General features: G+C 38.3%; 1 protein-coding gene across 1 annotated transcript; it reads right to left on the bottom strand.

The window, feature by feature from the left end:
• Positions 1–1941: 1941 nt before the first annotated feature.
• On the bottom strand, positions 1942–16571 carry fra10ac1 (FRA10A associated CGG repeat 1). The gene is made up of 14 exons (XM_024285733.2): positions 16450–16571; positions 15958–16037; positions 15181–15273; positions 14819–14864; positions 14640–14716; positions 14472–14555; positions 14313–14397; positions 11951–11996; positions 5879–5992; positions 5145–5187; positions 4856–4986; positions 4706–4753; positions 2335–2416; positions 1942–2177 (listed from the first exon to the last, which is right to left on the bottom strand). The coding sequence occupies exons 1-14, from the start codon at positions 16468–16470 to the stop codon at positions 2135–2137; spliced, it is 993 nt and encodes a 330-aa protein (XP_024141501.1). The 5' UTR covers positions 16471–16571; the 3' UTR covers positions 1942–2134.
• Positions 16572–16851: the final 280 nt, after the last annotated feature.

Consider the following 16851-nt stretch of genomic DNA (forward strand, 5'->3'; position numbering starts at 1 on the left):
ACAAAAGTCATGAATATTCCGTTTAATCACTATAGAGGCTGCAGGTTGATCCTTTTCTGCTTAAAATGACACATTTCATGAGTCACAACATCACAAGATGATGCATTTGTTTAATTATCCATCAATTTAACATCATTATGTCCATTTTTATAAGGTTAAAAGAGAAAAAAAGCACTAAAGGAAGTTGAGCCTTTTATTTTGAAGGAGCAAAGCTTCCTTTTACATATGATTGTCGTTTTTTCGCCAAAATCCAAAAACGTGTCAATTTCTAGGACATAGTTTCTGCAGAGCGGCAGTAGTTGTAACAAATACGCTCTTTCAAACTGCATTTATTTTTCATCTGCTCCTGATTCACAATTTGTATAAAGTAAAACACAGAAATGCAATTTTAAACTTAATTTTCTTATCAGAGAAATGCTATAAGAACATGTAAAAAACACAATTTTCTAGAAGAAAAACTATTTAGTTGAATTGGCAGGACTTAAAAAAAACATTTTAGAAGAAAGTACAAGTCTTTTTTTAAAATATATGTATTTGCAAAGTTCTACATAAGTATTTCTTTTCCATGAATTTGCTTCACAGCTCTAACTTTTAAAGGCTGGAGTTTGATTGAATAACATGTCCTTCACGGTTCTTCTTTGTGGTTTTACAAAACCAAGACAAAAACATATAAAAGTTTTTTTTTTTTTTTTTAAGGGAAAGCAGAGGAATGAGTCCTTTTGAATTTCTAAATTTGCATTAAATCTTGCTGAACACAAAATTCTGATTTAAAACAGGCAAAAGTCACTTTAGCCCTTAATTTATCATCATTTATTGGCTTTAATTGCTTCAAATCTAAGCAGAAGGATTAGTCAACTTACTTGTTGGATTTCCAAAAATATTTCTTTATTTATAAGGAATAAAATAGACAAAAACATAATTTAATTGTTTGTGCAAATTAGCTTGAAAGTCCTTGTGTTTTTAACACGTTCTTGTACAATTTTTCTCACAGTAGAGGACCTATATCAAAGAATTTACAATAAAAACTGTGTTTCTAGTATTTCTTAATTCAAAATGCATCGAACCAGAAAACCGGATGCTTGAAAAGGCTTAGACCATCGGCGGGTTCACACCAGACGTGGTGGAGTGCGCGCGGATCCACTTCACCTCATTTTTTCTGCAATAATCAACAGGCGCTTCTGTTTAGCTGTGGTTATTTAGAGCTTCTACAATTAATTTGACATCGTCCATCTTGATTTGACGTGTCGCCAACTGCTCTCCCCTCCCCCGCAGTCGGAACACTACATTTATCTATGTGTGTCTGTCTGTTTTTAGTGTGTAGAGCATTGTTTACTGTACTTTCATCTCTACATTCTGTTTAGATACAAAAACATGATCGCATTTGTCAATAGCTGTATTTTATTGTGAAAAATTGGTTATATTTTGAAAATTGACCAGAATTTCTCGTGTGTCTTGGCACAACTTCTTGCCAGGATTGATCACGCAAAAAAATAGACCAGTCAACGAAACAATCGCCACACGATGCGAGCCGTGATGCTACTGGATTGGGCGTACCAAAGTCTCCCCTCCCCCCTCATGCACCTTGGCCCGCTCACGGTTATATATGATGAACGTTCAACACTCGTGCTGTAGCGAATTCCGGCTCAAAATTGTTCGACTGGATTAATCCAGTATTGCTCATCATTATTTTTGCACTGCTAACGTTAGCTTGAGGCTATAAGCTCGATGGGGGAGGGGTTCCTCTGTGTCAACAGTCCCGCCCACAACCCAGAATTCTATTTCCAATGAGCTACTGCCGCTGTGCATAAAATATGTCTTAAAAACAACAAAAGCTTCTTGATTTTGGCTAAAAACGTCATAATCATAATTAAAAATCACAGAGAACGATTTTATGATTGAAAAAAAACATGGTTTTCGTGGGAGCAAATAGATGAGAGACCGAATTTGAATTTACCCAAACTAGTGGAAACTTTATTACATCAACATGTAAACATAACTTTTTCAGCTACAAGAATTGTGTTTTTAGGTTCACACAGGGATGAATTTAGTAAACATTATTGGGGTTTAAGAAAAAAAAAAGGAAGAATAAAGGAGAAGTGAAGCCACAGCAGGATTGCCTCTGATTCCAGCAGATTCAAAGAAACATGTCTTCAAAGTAGTCGTCAAACTCTTCCTCCCTGAACAGATAAAACAAAGACAGAAACACAAACGTCAGCTGTGATCAGTGCTGACGTCAAACCAGCAGTCATTTGGGTTTGCGGGTGACAGTTTCAGCTCGGCATGAAGATGCATCGAAACAACACTTTTACCAAACGGGAAGCTCGTGAAGCTTACCTGGACTTCTCCTCCACTGCTGGGGCGGGTCCACGCCAGTGGTCAGACTCTGATTGGCCCTCTGGCTCACCATCGCTGTCTTCTAGAAAAGGGTCAGTGACCAGTTCATCTTTCTTGAATCAATCAGGATTTAGGGTATGTGTCAACATTTTTTTATTCTAGACGTAAATATCTCTGATATGAAGTTAAGGATTAGTCAGGAAATATCAAGAGTATAGAACGCTTGGTGACAGTGCAGCCCGAAACCAAACAGTCAGAGGGTTAGGGTTCTGGCGTTCCGATATCAGGAAGACCGCAAGAAGTAAAAGAAAGTCCCAAATGGTGGTGACGGATGGTGGATTTGTAAATATGTCTGATGTGCTACGTATAAGAAATGACCCTTCAGCTTCTTATGGTGAATTCACACCGATTGGCGTAACAGGGACATCAAGTTTTATTGTTGTCAATGTACAGACATGATCCGAGGTCTTGCGGCCTGGCCAATCAGGGACTCAGGTTTGGGCATGTGACATTTTCAGTGAAACAAATACTCAATATGGCCGCTCGATGCGAGAATTTTTGTCCTGAACTTTCATCTATTTTCTCAACCCACTGGGGCCATAGGGTTGTCAGAGACTGTGCCGGTTACTGTTGAGTCAAGGCGGGAGACACTCTGGACAGTCCCCAGCCTATCACAGAGCCCATGGAGCTGGAGCGATCGCACTCGCTATATGCTAGCAAGCGCACGGCAGCAGAGCTAGCAGGCTCCGCCACTCAGGCTTCCGGTCCTTGGGCAGCGGAACTCACTATGCTGGCCCGCCAGCGGTTGGGTGCCCAGCAGACGGATAGCCGCAGCGGGTGCCATCTTAGCGGGTACAATCGCTCCAGCTCCATGGGCTTATGATCTTTTTATTTTCCTCATTAATAAAAAGAACCCAGACGCTGCTCCTGCTGAAAGAGTGAAGTACACAGCACCGGGAGAGACTCTGAATGATCTGGTGAACCCAGAACGGGTGCTCCACGGCCGGGAGCAGTAAATTTGACATGCGTCAAAAGAAACCCGGCAGACGCATGTTTGACACGTGAATCGTGTCTGGTGTGAATGCAGCATTAGATTTATCCAGATCCTCCAAACATGTTTGACGACTAAAGGAAAAATCCTCTCCTGTAGTCAAAAGACTTTCAAGCATGGCAGCAGTGGATGCAGTTTATTTTTCCTAGACAGAGACAAACCTAGAGGCTTTGTTTACTTTCACTACTTTAAAAAACAGAGTTTGTTGAACAAAACAAAGATGTATCCTAAAGAAGAAGTGCATTTTTTGTAACACAACTTCTACTTTGGTACGTCTATGATCAAAGTCCTGTTTTTATATAAATTTGTTTATTTTTACACTCTTTAAAAACTAAAACAGTAACCTCAAAGGGATGTGTGAAAGGTCCACAGTCAAACTGCTATTACTCTTTTTTAAACTTACATATCCATGTTTAACAAGTGAATCTCAGTCTATCGCTACACAAAAGCAAACAATTGTTTATGATATTAATATTAAAGCTGAGATAGTTTCACCTGAAGCTGCAAAAATAATCTTTAGGTCTATTGACAAACTACTAGAAGTACAGTGTGTACTGTACTTTTAAAGATGGGATATTTATAAATCTAGGAGGATTTATCAAAAAAAATCAACAGAAATAAAAAAATACTATAAATAAATAGAATAAAAAAATGCCTTATGGACACATTTTTCAAAATAAGAGTTCCAGGTGTGTTTGGAATACAAAAAAAAAAACTGTTTGTACTTGTTTCTCATAAGTTCTTCTAGGAAGTTTGTTTTTGTCTTCACCCTATCATCCATCAATATCCTGGACTAGTTCAAACAGGCTCACTAACTTGCATCATTTCATGTGACTCGTTGATGGACAAATGTTACGGAAAACAAGAGCAATGAGGGTGGAATGAGGTAAATGAAAGAAATAAAGATTACACAGTAAAGAGAGAAGTATGACATTGATTGTTGTTTCTTGGAGTCTGTGCTTTAAAAACAATCAAACATCATTTGTCTGGGGGTTCACTTAATTTTTCCCACCTTGGACTGTAAATTAAAAAAGATTGTCTCAAATAAACACGTTAAAACATATTTTTGTGAGATATTAATTTACGCAGATGATGTTTTTCTATTTTGTGACTTAGCTAAACATCACTACACATTTTTCGCTTCATTTGAGCAGAAATCCAAGTAATTCTGAGGGTTCACATACTTTTTGGGGCACCTTTATCTTCAGAAACAACAGTGGGTTGTTTGTACACAAGAAGTTTGGAGTGTCAAAAATAATTAAAGGGGTTGAGTTGTTTTTATGAATGAGGAACATACTTTTGTGTGTGTGTGTGTGTTACCTTTTTCTGAGTTTTGTGACTCAGAGCTGCTGGAAGTGCTGGAGTGATCTAAGAAAGAAAAAAAGGAGTTCAAGGTTTCAAATGTAAACATGGCTGAGCTCTGGTGGGATTAGAGCATCTGGCGTGAGGAGGAGAGCAGACGGATGCTACCTCTGCGCTTCTTGTGTTTGTGCTTCTTGGAATGAGATGATGATGATTTCCTCCTCTTCTTTTTCTTCTTCACAGGCTCCTGGTTCTCCTGCGACACCTTGTTTTTGCTCTTCGCCTTAACTTCCTTCCTCCTGAGGAGACAAAAGTTCAGCAAACTGTTTTCACGAATCGAGTAACTATGAAGACATAGGCTGTTTGATGAAGGTCAGACTCTGGTTTCTGAACGCCCTCAACACTCACAATCTTTCATCAGAAAGATAATTTTTTTTAAAAAAAGTAAGTGTCTTACTTGTGATGGAAGTTGAGTTTGAAAGAACATTCGGGGCATAGTCCTGAAACAGAGCAGAATACTTACTACAGACCACTTATAGAAGCATTCGGAAACAAAATGTAGGCAAAAACACAACCTAGAGAGCCTCAACCAGCTTTTCAGAATAAAACGCTGATCATTTTTTAAAAATCTCAATAAAAGATAGTTGCCCTTCTCTCACATTTCAGGAAAGCCATTTCAATGCTGTCAAAACAATAGATTTAAAATCAGCATAAACGCTGGAATCTTTATAACCTGTGAAAAACGATGTCTTGCTAATTTATTAAAAAAAAGGAGCAGTTTCTCTTTGCTTGACTGACTTCTCTGGCTGGTTCCTTCTCTGCACTAAGGTAATGTTCGTAGGATTATAATGAACTGGATGTTTGACATGTGAAAACTCACTCCCACATGCTTTCACACCTTCACTCCATTTCCTTTATGAGGTTCATAGATGATTAGAGCTTTTTCCTTTACATTTAGGCTCTTTTTATGCAGAGAGAAACATGTCAAAATGCTTCACTTCACATCGAGTTTTGTTCGCTTCACTTATCGGTCAAAAGTGACAGTAGCAGGAACATAAACTGTAAAAACCTGATGTGACCTGCTTTAGAAAAGTGGACTGACTATGAAGAATGAAAAGCCACAGATTTAATGTTGAAATGTCTTTATATATTTTATTAAGAAATTGCATTTTTTTTTGGTAAATGTCTTACTTAGTTTCACCAAAGCGTTCCTCTTTTCGCCGTGTTCAACGTAAGCAAAATTGACTTCCCAGCTTTTTAGGCCCTCGTCTTTTTCACAGCGCTTGTGTCCACACTGGAACTGACCTAGAAAAAAACAAAAAAAACAGAAAAAAAAGAATGAGAGGTACAGAAGCCAAGAATTAGGGAGCCCTTTTCAAAAACGAGTCTGCAACAATGTGTTAAATAGTCCTCTCACAAAGGCACTGAAGGGAATTTAAAGTCCTTTCTTTCTCAATATGGGTAGAAAAAATTCATTCATTGACTTTATTAGTTCATATTTTTTTATTTAATTTACTCAGAAGTAAAATGATATAAAATTAAGTCAAGAATTAATAAAAAAAAATTATTTTCCTTTTTTTTTTACTTCATTTTTATTGGCTTTCAGATTACACACACAAACTTTTTTTAAAGTATGCGACTAAAAAACCAAAATATTTATTCGTTTTGGAAGCCAAAAGATGATGATTGACACACTAAAAAAGAAATTAGACAACTGTATTAAAGTTTCATTTTTACAACGAAGGTGTTCATAGAAAACATTTCTGCGCTTCAGACACCTCTCTGCTCTTCCTATCCCTTTCCCTCTTCTCCACTCACTGTCTTCATCTCACCACATGGCCTCAGGCCACCGTCCAGCCGCTCCACAACCAGCTTAACATCCCTCGAGAAGCTTAAGGTGGCACTGATCTGGTCTCTGGGGTTTCTCCTGATGGCAACAGAGGGACCAAATGCGTCAGAGCGGTCCTCGCTTGGCTCAAAGACTAGGGGAATGATCCTCCGAGGGGGAAAGTGATACCTGCCCTCACCTGCCTGGGCTCACGACTCTGTCAACATTCACGCTAGATGATGCAGGTCTTTGTGGCTGCAAGCCACCTGGACTAAAGAGAGGGTTTGCTCTTCACGTGCTGGATTAGGATCCAATGACGTCAGCTAAAAAAGAAGCCACTTCCAACAGCAGAAGTGGGTTGTAATTATGTTTACAGGATTTGTCACTGCGGGTGGCTTAAGAAATAAAAAAAAACTTTATTGAAACTCTGCATTAAAACACATCTTTAAAATACCACCTTAAATTTCTTTGATGGTTTTTAAAAGTGGCAGAATTTGGTCAAATCATAATGTCAACCACTCAACATCAAAGAAACCGACATCCCGGTAAAGTCCGAAATCTTCAGCAGAATTAAAAGGACGGGGCTCAATCTGAAGTTCACACCACGTTTCGCAAAGCAGGGGGGCGTGGCCGGAGACAAGAAGGCACCTGACATCATTGGCCAGAAGCGAAAATAGTACAATTTACCCTAACCATAACCCAAAAGTATTCCGAATGTTGTATTAAAGCCAAAAACGGGAAAACCTGTATCTGTCAAAGTCGTCAGTTACAATAAAGGTTTTTTGAGCCCAGTGGGGGCTCTTCCGGTTCTGGATGTTGATGTCCACAGCCGGGTAGTCTTGCGTTCAAGAGGCCACTTCCAACGAAAAGTCTATGTGTTTCGGGCTTCGAAACCCTCACGTTTACGAGTACAATGCAAGTTTCTACGACCGTTTTCGTACGCTACGTAGAAAAATACGTGGCCTTTGAACAAGCGTCACAAGTTAAACGAGGTCGAACTGACTAATCAGGGACTTGGATTTCGTAGTGACGAACGGATGGCGTCCCTTTAAATTCACGGAAGTGCTAATCGTCTGATCATGAAGAAAACATGTATAGTAGTAGTTTGTGCCCAGACGGAATTCTAAGACACCGATTTGTTTGTAAAAGAAAAACCAGAATGACATGGTAGTAAATAGTATAAAAAGAAGAAGAAGCCCCTCCTTGCTGGTCCATTGTGAACACTATGGGCTATAGGCGCATTCAAGAACATGCTTCATAGCTTTACACATGTTGTTAACTTAATTTAGGGGTCCAGATGACTCCACTTTTAATGTAAACATGGCTAGAATAGCACAAGGGTCCTCCAAAGAGAAGGTTCTAATATAAACAATATAAATGAAAATATTAAGTAATCATTGACCGCCCTCAGGCTTCTCAAGGCATGAAAGCCATTGATTAGTATAAATCAGTTTCAAAGCGACTTCTGTCATAAAAGCCAAATAGGATCAAAGGCAGACGGTACTCAACCCTTTAGGCCCTACAGTGTCTAACATGAAAGGTAATAACCAGTTTGGTTTTCATGGGACTATTTAAACAAAGACATTTTGTTATACGCTTTAGATCCAGTCAGTCAAATCCGTACCCACGGAGGACTGTTGATGAGCAAACTGTTGACGAGCTAACGGTTTCCTCACGCATCAGGCTACATGAGCCTGACAAGCTTCTCAAGAAAAAAAAAAAAAAAGCTGACAACAGGTTGGCTTGGTAAACTCGTTAAGACAGGGAAACTCCTTTCCTTTTACGTCAATGCTTAATAATGCCAGCCAGCAGCTTGAGATCAACACGGATATTTACCTCAGGACAGATGGCAGGATGATTACCAAGCGCTGAAGTCGCCGGGCTGTGACCTGACTCACAATAGACACCGAAATGTACAATTAGACGCCAAATTAGGATTTAAATATATTACTGCTTTGTTCTCCGCTAGAATTGCATTTTGTCATGCATGCAGAGATAACGAGGAATGGCATCGCTGAGGCTCTGATAGACAGTAACTCTTAAAGCTGGGGAGCTTTGGGCGAGTAACTGACACATTTCGTTTGACTAACTACAGCCTAGCAGGATATAATTAAGTACAGAGAACAAACCCTATGGGGAACCTGGTTGAACAAGTTGTTTCACCTTTGAAATGGACAGTTTCTCCTTTAAAAGGCATTTAAGGAAAACCACTGTAATGTATGACATTATCTGAGCATGGATGTTTAGTGATACAGAAAAAAAATGTAGTATTTGTCAAAGAGATTTGACAATAGAGGTGAAACAGAACTACAAGTGGGAGCACTTTAAAAACATGATTTTTTTAAAAGCAGAACAGTTGTTGAGGTTAACAGCACGCTCATTATTTGCTTTGTCAGAAGACCCCTCGAGAAGGGAGCGCAACCTCAACGACCTTTGGCCCGTTAACCTTCCTCGTGCTGACGACTCCAAACTGGGAGGTCCAGAGGGAGAAAAACATGACCTGGAATGAAAGCACGGCCTCTGCACTGCGGCTGAACGCCCATCGGAGCGTAACAGACATTCATGACAACTTTTAAATCGAGATTTCTTCATGAAATGTTAATTAAGTCTCGAGTATAAAGTTTGAGTGCCGGTGACTGTAGAAGCATGTTCACCTTGTGGGTCACAGTTAGTGAGGCTTTTTATTTCACAGAGAAAAAGAAGCTTCTGCAAAAGCAACAGTCTTAAAGGCTCGGAGATCAGAAGATTTTATATCAACGAAAAAGACTCCGCAGTAAATCCATCGCGCACATCAATCGTGTTGCAAGGCGGCCCGATAAGGACATTTTCAAATGGATGTATCTCTCCGCAGAGACCAAAGCTCCGGAGGAAAACATTCGAGACAAGTCTTCTCAGGAGTGGGGATCCAAGAAGTTCACCTCAAAGTCAGACATGACGCTGCAAGTGACTTTGCTCAAAGCTGTGGAGAATTTATGAGTTTGCCTGTCAGGACATGCGACTCTTAGGCACAGAAATGCAGACAGACAGTTAAGGAATATTAATTTAAAGCCAATAGAGTGTTGGGATGTTCATCTTGGATAACATTTGTCAGATGTCCAAAAGAGCTTAGATGCAAGAGTTGAAGGTATAGTCACGTGCATACGTACAGAGGTTGGCCTTGTACAGGGTTATGTGGGTTTTTGGGTTGTATTGGGCCAGTGGAGGGTCGTATAAAGAGGGCAGGTGTGTCTTGAGGTCCCTGGAGACTCGTTGAAAATGGAACATACCATACGGTCTTGCGTGCAGTAAATGTATCGTGAAGTATTCGTAATGAGTAATGCAACTTGTATCTACTTATGGCATACGGGTGACACTGTTGCCCTTGCACCACACTAGTCATTAAAGATATTGGTCACAACTGCCCTTATGGGTGGATATGGGCTGTCTGGAAGAAAAATAGGGCAAGCAAGCACCATGCACTTACCACATGAACAGCACCAGCAAGATCCTTGCGCCGTCTGCAGGATTTGGAGGAGGTGGAAAAAATGTTACTCTTGGTATCACTCACATTTTCAGTCGTCCAAATGGGCTTAGATGCAAGCCACATATACAGGGGTTGAACTTGTTTAGGTTCTATGGGTTTTTAGGTTGTATTGGGCCAGTGGAGGGTCATAGGGACAGGGCAAGTGTGCCTTGAGGTCCTTGGAGGCTCGTTGAAAATGGAACATACCATTGTCGTGTGTGCAGAGTTGAAGGTATAGTCTCATGCACATGTACGGGGGTTGGCCTGTACACCTGGTTTTTGGGTTGTTGAGGTCATGAAGGGTCATAGTGAGGACCGGTTGATTCTTAGAAGGAATACAGGTGTCTTTTGTTCTCTTGAGGGTCATTGAAAATGGAACGTACCATTGTTGTGGGGGCAGTAAAGTATTTGGAAAAGCTCTTGTTGCTTGCATGTACTTGTGACATGCAAGTGTTGCTGTTGCATGGTGCCCTTGTGCCCCACTCTAGTCATTAGTAAGGTATTGTCACAACTGTCCTTATGGGCTGTCTGCTGAGTTTAAATTCCTTGATCAGTGTCTCGGGTACTGTTACTGGTATACTAATACTGTATCATTTCTGCGTCCCTAGGGTTGGGGACCCCTGATTAGCGAATACATTTTTTTCCCTGTCTGTGGTCCAGTACCAAGCAGCCCTTGGACCGGTACCGGTTCATGACCTGGAGGTCGGGGACCCCTAATTTAATTGGGACAGCCAGCACGTCGAAAAAAGGATAAGTTGGGGACACCCAGAACGTCAAAAGGTGGCACGGAGGGGGCCCGAACCATACGTTCACGTATGGTGGATTGAGATGGAGAATGTATAGACCTGCAAACATTGAGATTTCCGTCTGTCCCACAGTCTGTGAATTATTATAGCAGACAAACCCGAGGAGCGACAAGTAGAAGTGAAGTGAGTCCGACCCGTCTAATCCCACTTCCTGTAGGAACACTTCATCCTCTGTATTGCAACAGAGGATGAACTGTCAGAGAGCAGGATTACAAAGTCTTAATCTAGAACAATATATTGGCTTAGTCGGCTTTCTCAGACACACTTTATGTTTGTGAGGCTTCAGCAGTGTAAAGATATGCAAACTAGACGTCCAGCGCCGTTTTATTCCACCATTGAGAAGCAAAGAGGCTGATAGGGATAAGTTCTTGCTCTGTTCGTGATCCTGATCTGTCAGCTCCCTTCTAATAAAAGCCCAACTGTTCTTCTGCAAACCTGCAAACATCTACACTATCACACTGAACATTAAACAGGCTTTAATCATCAGAATTCCTCAGAAACATCTTGACTTTGTGGAGGAAGAGTGAAGATGAGAGGCGTAAACAGAGAACAGAAGGGCTCGGTTTGCGTCAACACATCCGTTGACTTTTCCCGAAGGTTGAACTTAAAAAAATAAATAAAAATCCCTCCACTAAAAAAAACACAAAAGCTAAAAAACAAAGACACAACTCACAGGAGGGAACACATCAGAACATAAGCTGAATTAAAAAGACACAAAGATGTGAACAGGTCTCTCCTGAGGACAGGCTTCTAGTGAAGGCATTAACTGAGTGTTATGTAACGCTGCAGTCTCTTTACCTCTGGCTCCATCTAGTGGACGGATTTGTTAATTGTCAGAAACTTTAAAGACCACGTGTTTTGGGTGTTTTAACGTGTTTTTGTGACATTTTTCTGATGTTGGAAGACATATGTGTGGGAGCGTGAGCTGCTCTGTAGAAACTATGTCCTAGAAAATTACACTTTTGTTGATTTTGACTAAAAACTGCATAATTATACTTAAAAAAACACTCGGAGCAATTTGAAAATAGATGAAAAGATGATCAGAGTTGGAATTTAAATCCTTTTTGTAGTGTAAATGTAAAGTGTTTGTCCAGGGCTATAATAGGAATGAAGGAAATGAGACGTACCTTTACCAGAGACGACTTCATTCTCCGTTCGCCATCGAAACCCAAACTATTGGGAAAAAAACACACGTTGACCAACAAAATCAGTTATGGTTTGCCTTTGAAAAGAAATAATTCTTCCTAAAAAATTTCATGAAACACCCCTTATGAATAAACGTGTTAAATCTGGAATAGGTGAGTAAATCCTGCTTATACTTCAGCTGCTGTCTCGACCGTCTCGGTGTTCAAATGCAAGCTGGGACCTTTCTGTGTGAAGTCTGCTTTTTTCCCCATGCATGTGCGGGTTTTCTCCCAGCACTCTGGCGTCTTCCCACAGCCAAAATTACTTTGTAGGTTGATTGTTTACTGGAGCTGCCATGATTAGTCAATCAATCGACTATTGAAATAGTCAACGACTAATTTAATAGTCGATTAGGGAGTCAGAGTGTAATGAAGTTGAAGGTTTTGATAGCATTATGCTAGCTATTTAAGGTTTTTAGGCTTTTCCTGTCTTTTTCGGCTATTTTGGATTATTTAGCTAATATTTCAGCTACATGCTAGCTATTATGGCAAATTTAGGATGTTTTCAGAGTTCTTTTTGGCTAATTTGGAGTTTAGCTTATATTTCAGCTACATGCTAGCTAGTTTGGCTAATTTATGATTTTTTTAGTGTTTTTTGTGTCCAATTTGGAGTTTATATTTTAGCTACATGCTAGCTATTTTGGCTAATTACGATTTTTCAGTGCTTTTTTGGCTAATTTGGAGTTTATCTTATGTTTCAGCTACATGCTAGCTATTTTGGTTAATTTGGGATTTTTTCAGGTTTTAGGCTAATTTGGAGTTCAGCCAATACTTCAGCTGCAAGCAAGCTGTTTTGGCTAATAAAATTTTTTTTTACTTTTTAGGCCAATTTTGCATTTAATATTTTAGCTTTCAGCTTCAGCGTTTTTAGCTATCAATTTCAGCCTCTTTAGCTATCAGCACTAGCATCTTCAGCAGACAATTCAGCTTACAGCATTCACACTAGCATTATCCCATGTAATGCTATATATCTCATTTTTAGTTAGTTTAAAGCTAATGATGGTTAAGATGTGTGCTCTACACCCACTTTGCGAATGACCCGATTAGTCGACTAATCTGAAAAAATAATCAGTGATTAGTCGACTTAATAAAATAATTGTCTGTGGCAGCACTATAGGTGACTCTAAAGAGTGTTTGTATGGTGTGAGTGATTCTTTGTCTTGCAATAAATCAGCAACCTTCACCCAACAGTAGCCAGGTCGGGCTCTGGCAACTCTGTGACCCCTAAAAGGATTAACCGGGTTAAAGAATGGATGCATGGATTTCAGGTAAGTATTAAGTTTTCGTTTTAGCATGACTTTTTAAAGTTATAAAACTGATGCTTTTATGTATTTTCCGAGCACTGGCAGCTACACGCTAACATAGATGAGTGGCAAATATTGATGACATCATCGAGGGGTAATGTCGTCCGATTTTGAAGACTCTGCTTTTCCATAGCTTTCCTTTTGGTGGGCTAAAATTAGGGGTAGGGTAAGAATTCGGGCTTTATCTTTATGATATTATCTTTGACTGGGGGAAATCTATGATAATTACAGACATCTAAACTACGGTAATGTTAAGTTTTGTTCATTTAAAAATATTTCTACGTCGAATACTGTAGTTCAATAAATAGACATGGTAGTTGAAAAGTTTTGAAGTCTGGGTCTCCCTGTGCCGGTCACCAGCCCAGATGAAATACAGGAAGAGCATCTGGTGTAAAACTCTCTGCCAAATATCCTTCACCACAAAATAAAGTAATTAAATAAAGCAATTAAATACACAGAAAGTAATAAAGTGCTTGAAAAAGGAGCCAGTTATTCATTTTCACCCAAATCTTACATGTTATGCATATATTTTTACAAATTAGACATATAACAAATATTTGAATAAACACAATTTATGTGCACTTGAGGTTTAAGAAAAAAAACTCAGTGGTGAGATAAAGAGAATTTTGTAATTCTCTTTAGAACAAACTCATTTTTATGTTATTATCATTTTTTAATAGACTTTTAATGTAATGATGCCTAAGTTGTGTAAATAAATCATTTTCTATTAGATAAATACTGATCTGATTTATTTTAAAATTATAAGAACAATTTTTACTTTATTCCTACACATTTATTAAATGACGTTTGTCTCCGTCTGTTTGGTCTCAGTTCCTTCAGTAGCAATAAAGTGTAAAATAAATATAAATATGAACATTACCAGAACAGATAACGTTCAAACTAGAGAGCTAATGTGAATTTTGGCATCATTTCCTGTCATCTTTCTAAAAGCTAAAGAGCCACAACTGTGTCCCGAGACTTGTGTTGATTCTTTTCATCACCTTGTTTTCCTTGTATCTGCTGAGGTCTGCGATGCAGTACTCCTTGAAGAGTTTGTCGTAATACTTCTTGGCCAGTTCCTTCTCCCTGAGTGAGGAGAAAGCGCCGGTTAACACGAGGCAATGACAGCTCAGAGTTACCACGGGACGCTGGAGCATCACCATGTCATGTCGTCTTCGTCCTCGTCCCGCCAGAGGAAGCGATGGTTTTCACGCAGAACGTCCAGATCTGTTTTATCTTTCACCCTGAAGGGAAGAAAACGTTTGACAAAAAACAACAAAGAAATGAAAATCACATTTCCCATCAATGCAGCTCGAGTCTCTACGTACGCAGAGCGTTTGAAGTCCGCCATCTGTCCGCCGTAGTACAGTATGTAGTCGCCGACAAACTTCTTATGCCGCTCAAACTACAGTCACTTGCTTAAGGTCTTAATGTTTTTCATTCAGTAAAAAATACCTATAACAATCCACTAAATTCTGAATCAACATTTGTTGAAGCAAAAGGATACGGCGTTCATAGATATCAGGTGGGCTCTTCGGTTCATGGCTTCTTCTCTAAAAAAGAAAAAAAAAAGAATGCAATTACAATATGGCTGGGCAAAAACATACGATTTTTAGAGTTTTTTCAAAATTGGGAACTAACAATAACTATATTACTATCAAATTCCAGGAAATTACAGCGTATATGTCCGTGTAAATAATAAATCATTTGCACCTTTTTTTAATTTTGACTTTTGTTGCACAAATGAAGAAATAAATGAGCAAAAATGTGGACTTCAAGGAAAAATTAAAACATATATCAGAGATTTTTAATGTATTAAAAGTTCTACAAGTCAGAACAGAAACTGTGTGTGTGTTTCAGGTGTGTTACCTGTCCACTTCACTTGAGTGTAAACTGCGGTGAGCCACCTTTGAATGTTGACCTTTCTGGAAAGGCTTCTGCAGAAGTTCCTTCTCATGTTTCCTTTAAGATGTACACAGAATGCTTAAGTTATCGAATCAAACTTTATTTTTAAAGAGTTTTTCATACTCATGTAACACAACATGCTTTACATAGTAAAAATGTAGTTGATATAAAAGCAAAAAGTAGAAAAAAAAACACCTTCACACACGAAAAAGATTTATAAAATAAATAAATAAATAGAATAATTCAGCATAAAATGATAATAATAATCATATAAATAAGATGCAAAGTAGAAATAGAAATCTGACCTCATTATGGAATGACAAAATAATATTTTGGGGATCTGTCCACACAACCGAGGAGGCTGGTGTGGAGGATCCCTCTGAGAAAAACACTTTAGTAAAAACAAAATGTCAAACGAATAAAAGTAAAAACAGAGATTTGTAACCGTAAATAAACAAATAAGCCTTAACATATGGGAGAAATCATTAAAAGTGAACTAAAACGGTGAATAAGCTTTAAAAAAATAAATCCAACAAGTACATAAAAGTTTGCATACATAAAGTTATTTAAATATCAAATAAATATATTGCTAAATTTAAGCTAAAAGACAGATTTAAACCGTTATCGTTTACAAGCAAACTATTAAGAGACTTCAATAAATAAAAGACAGTTATTAGAACATTTTTATATATTACAAGAATACATGGATGGACTATACATTCCTGTAGTTTAAGGTTTAACCTTTTGCGAGCTCCTTCTGAGGATTCTCCTGGTTGATCTTCATCACTGAAGTCTGAGTCATAATCTCCTGAACCATGAACCTGCACAGATTCAATGAAAACATACAAAAACGTGTTTATTCTAGTGCTTTTCAGAATAAATAACAACTAAAGCATTACAATGATTTAAATAAATTAATACATATATATATATATATAACGACCATTTAAAGACAACATTTTAAAATATTAAAGGCAAAATGACATTTATTTTCTCACATGGAGCTCGTTTTGTGTTCACTACACAGATATAAAATGCTTTTTTCTAATATTATTGATGTGGAAATCGTTTTAAAAACATGTTAGGAGAATAACTGTAATACATTTCCTTCATCATATTCGTGAATCACGTGTTTCAAGTGTTTTGGTAAACATGCAATTCGCCAGCTCATATCTAAAAACAAATGCAATTAAAATGTTTGAAAACATATAAACATTTAATCAGCAAATTCACCTTCACAAGATTCTCCATCATGAGTTTAGTTTCTCCCGGAGAAGCTCTCGAATGTTTACATCGAAAATCCGTCGGCTGGTGATGACGTAAGCGAGCCCAACAACGTCGCGGACTAGGTACGTCATGATTATTTCTTTCCCGCCTGAATTTGTTTTTTTATACATAAATTTCATTAAATTGATAGCATAAAACTTAAATGTTAATAATAATAATAATATAATCTTCGTATTTATTTGAATTTATTTTTTTAATATTATTTAATATATTAAATAATATTAATTTATTAATTAATTAATATTATTTTAAGTCAAAACTAACATTTTAAAAGCAAACAACTTGGATTTTTCACTGTTTTGTGGTTGTCTGTCTTTCACACTTGATTTTTTTCATATGGTTTTAAAG

Source organism: Oryzias melastigma, linkage group LG19 (genome assembly GCF_002922805.2).
Source record: "Oryzias melastigma strain HK-1 linkage group LG19, ASM292280v2, whole genome shotgun sequence".
Lineage (NCBI taxonomy): Eukaryota > Metazoa > Chordata > Actinopteri > Beloniformes > Adrianichthyidae > Oryzias > Oryzias melastigma.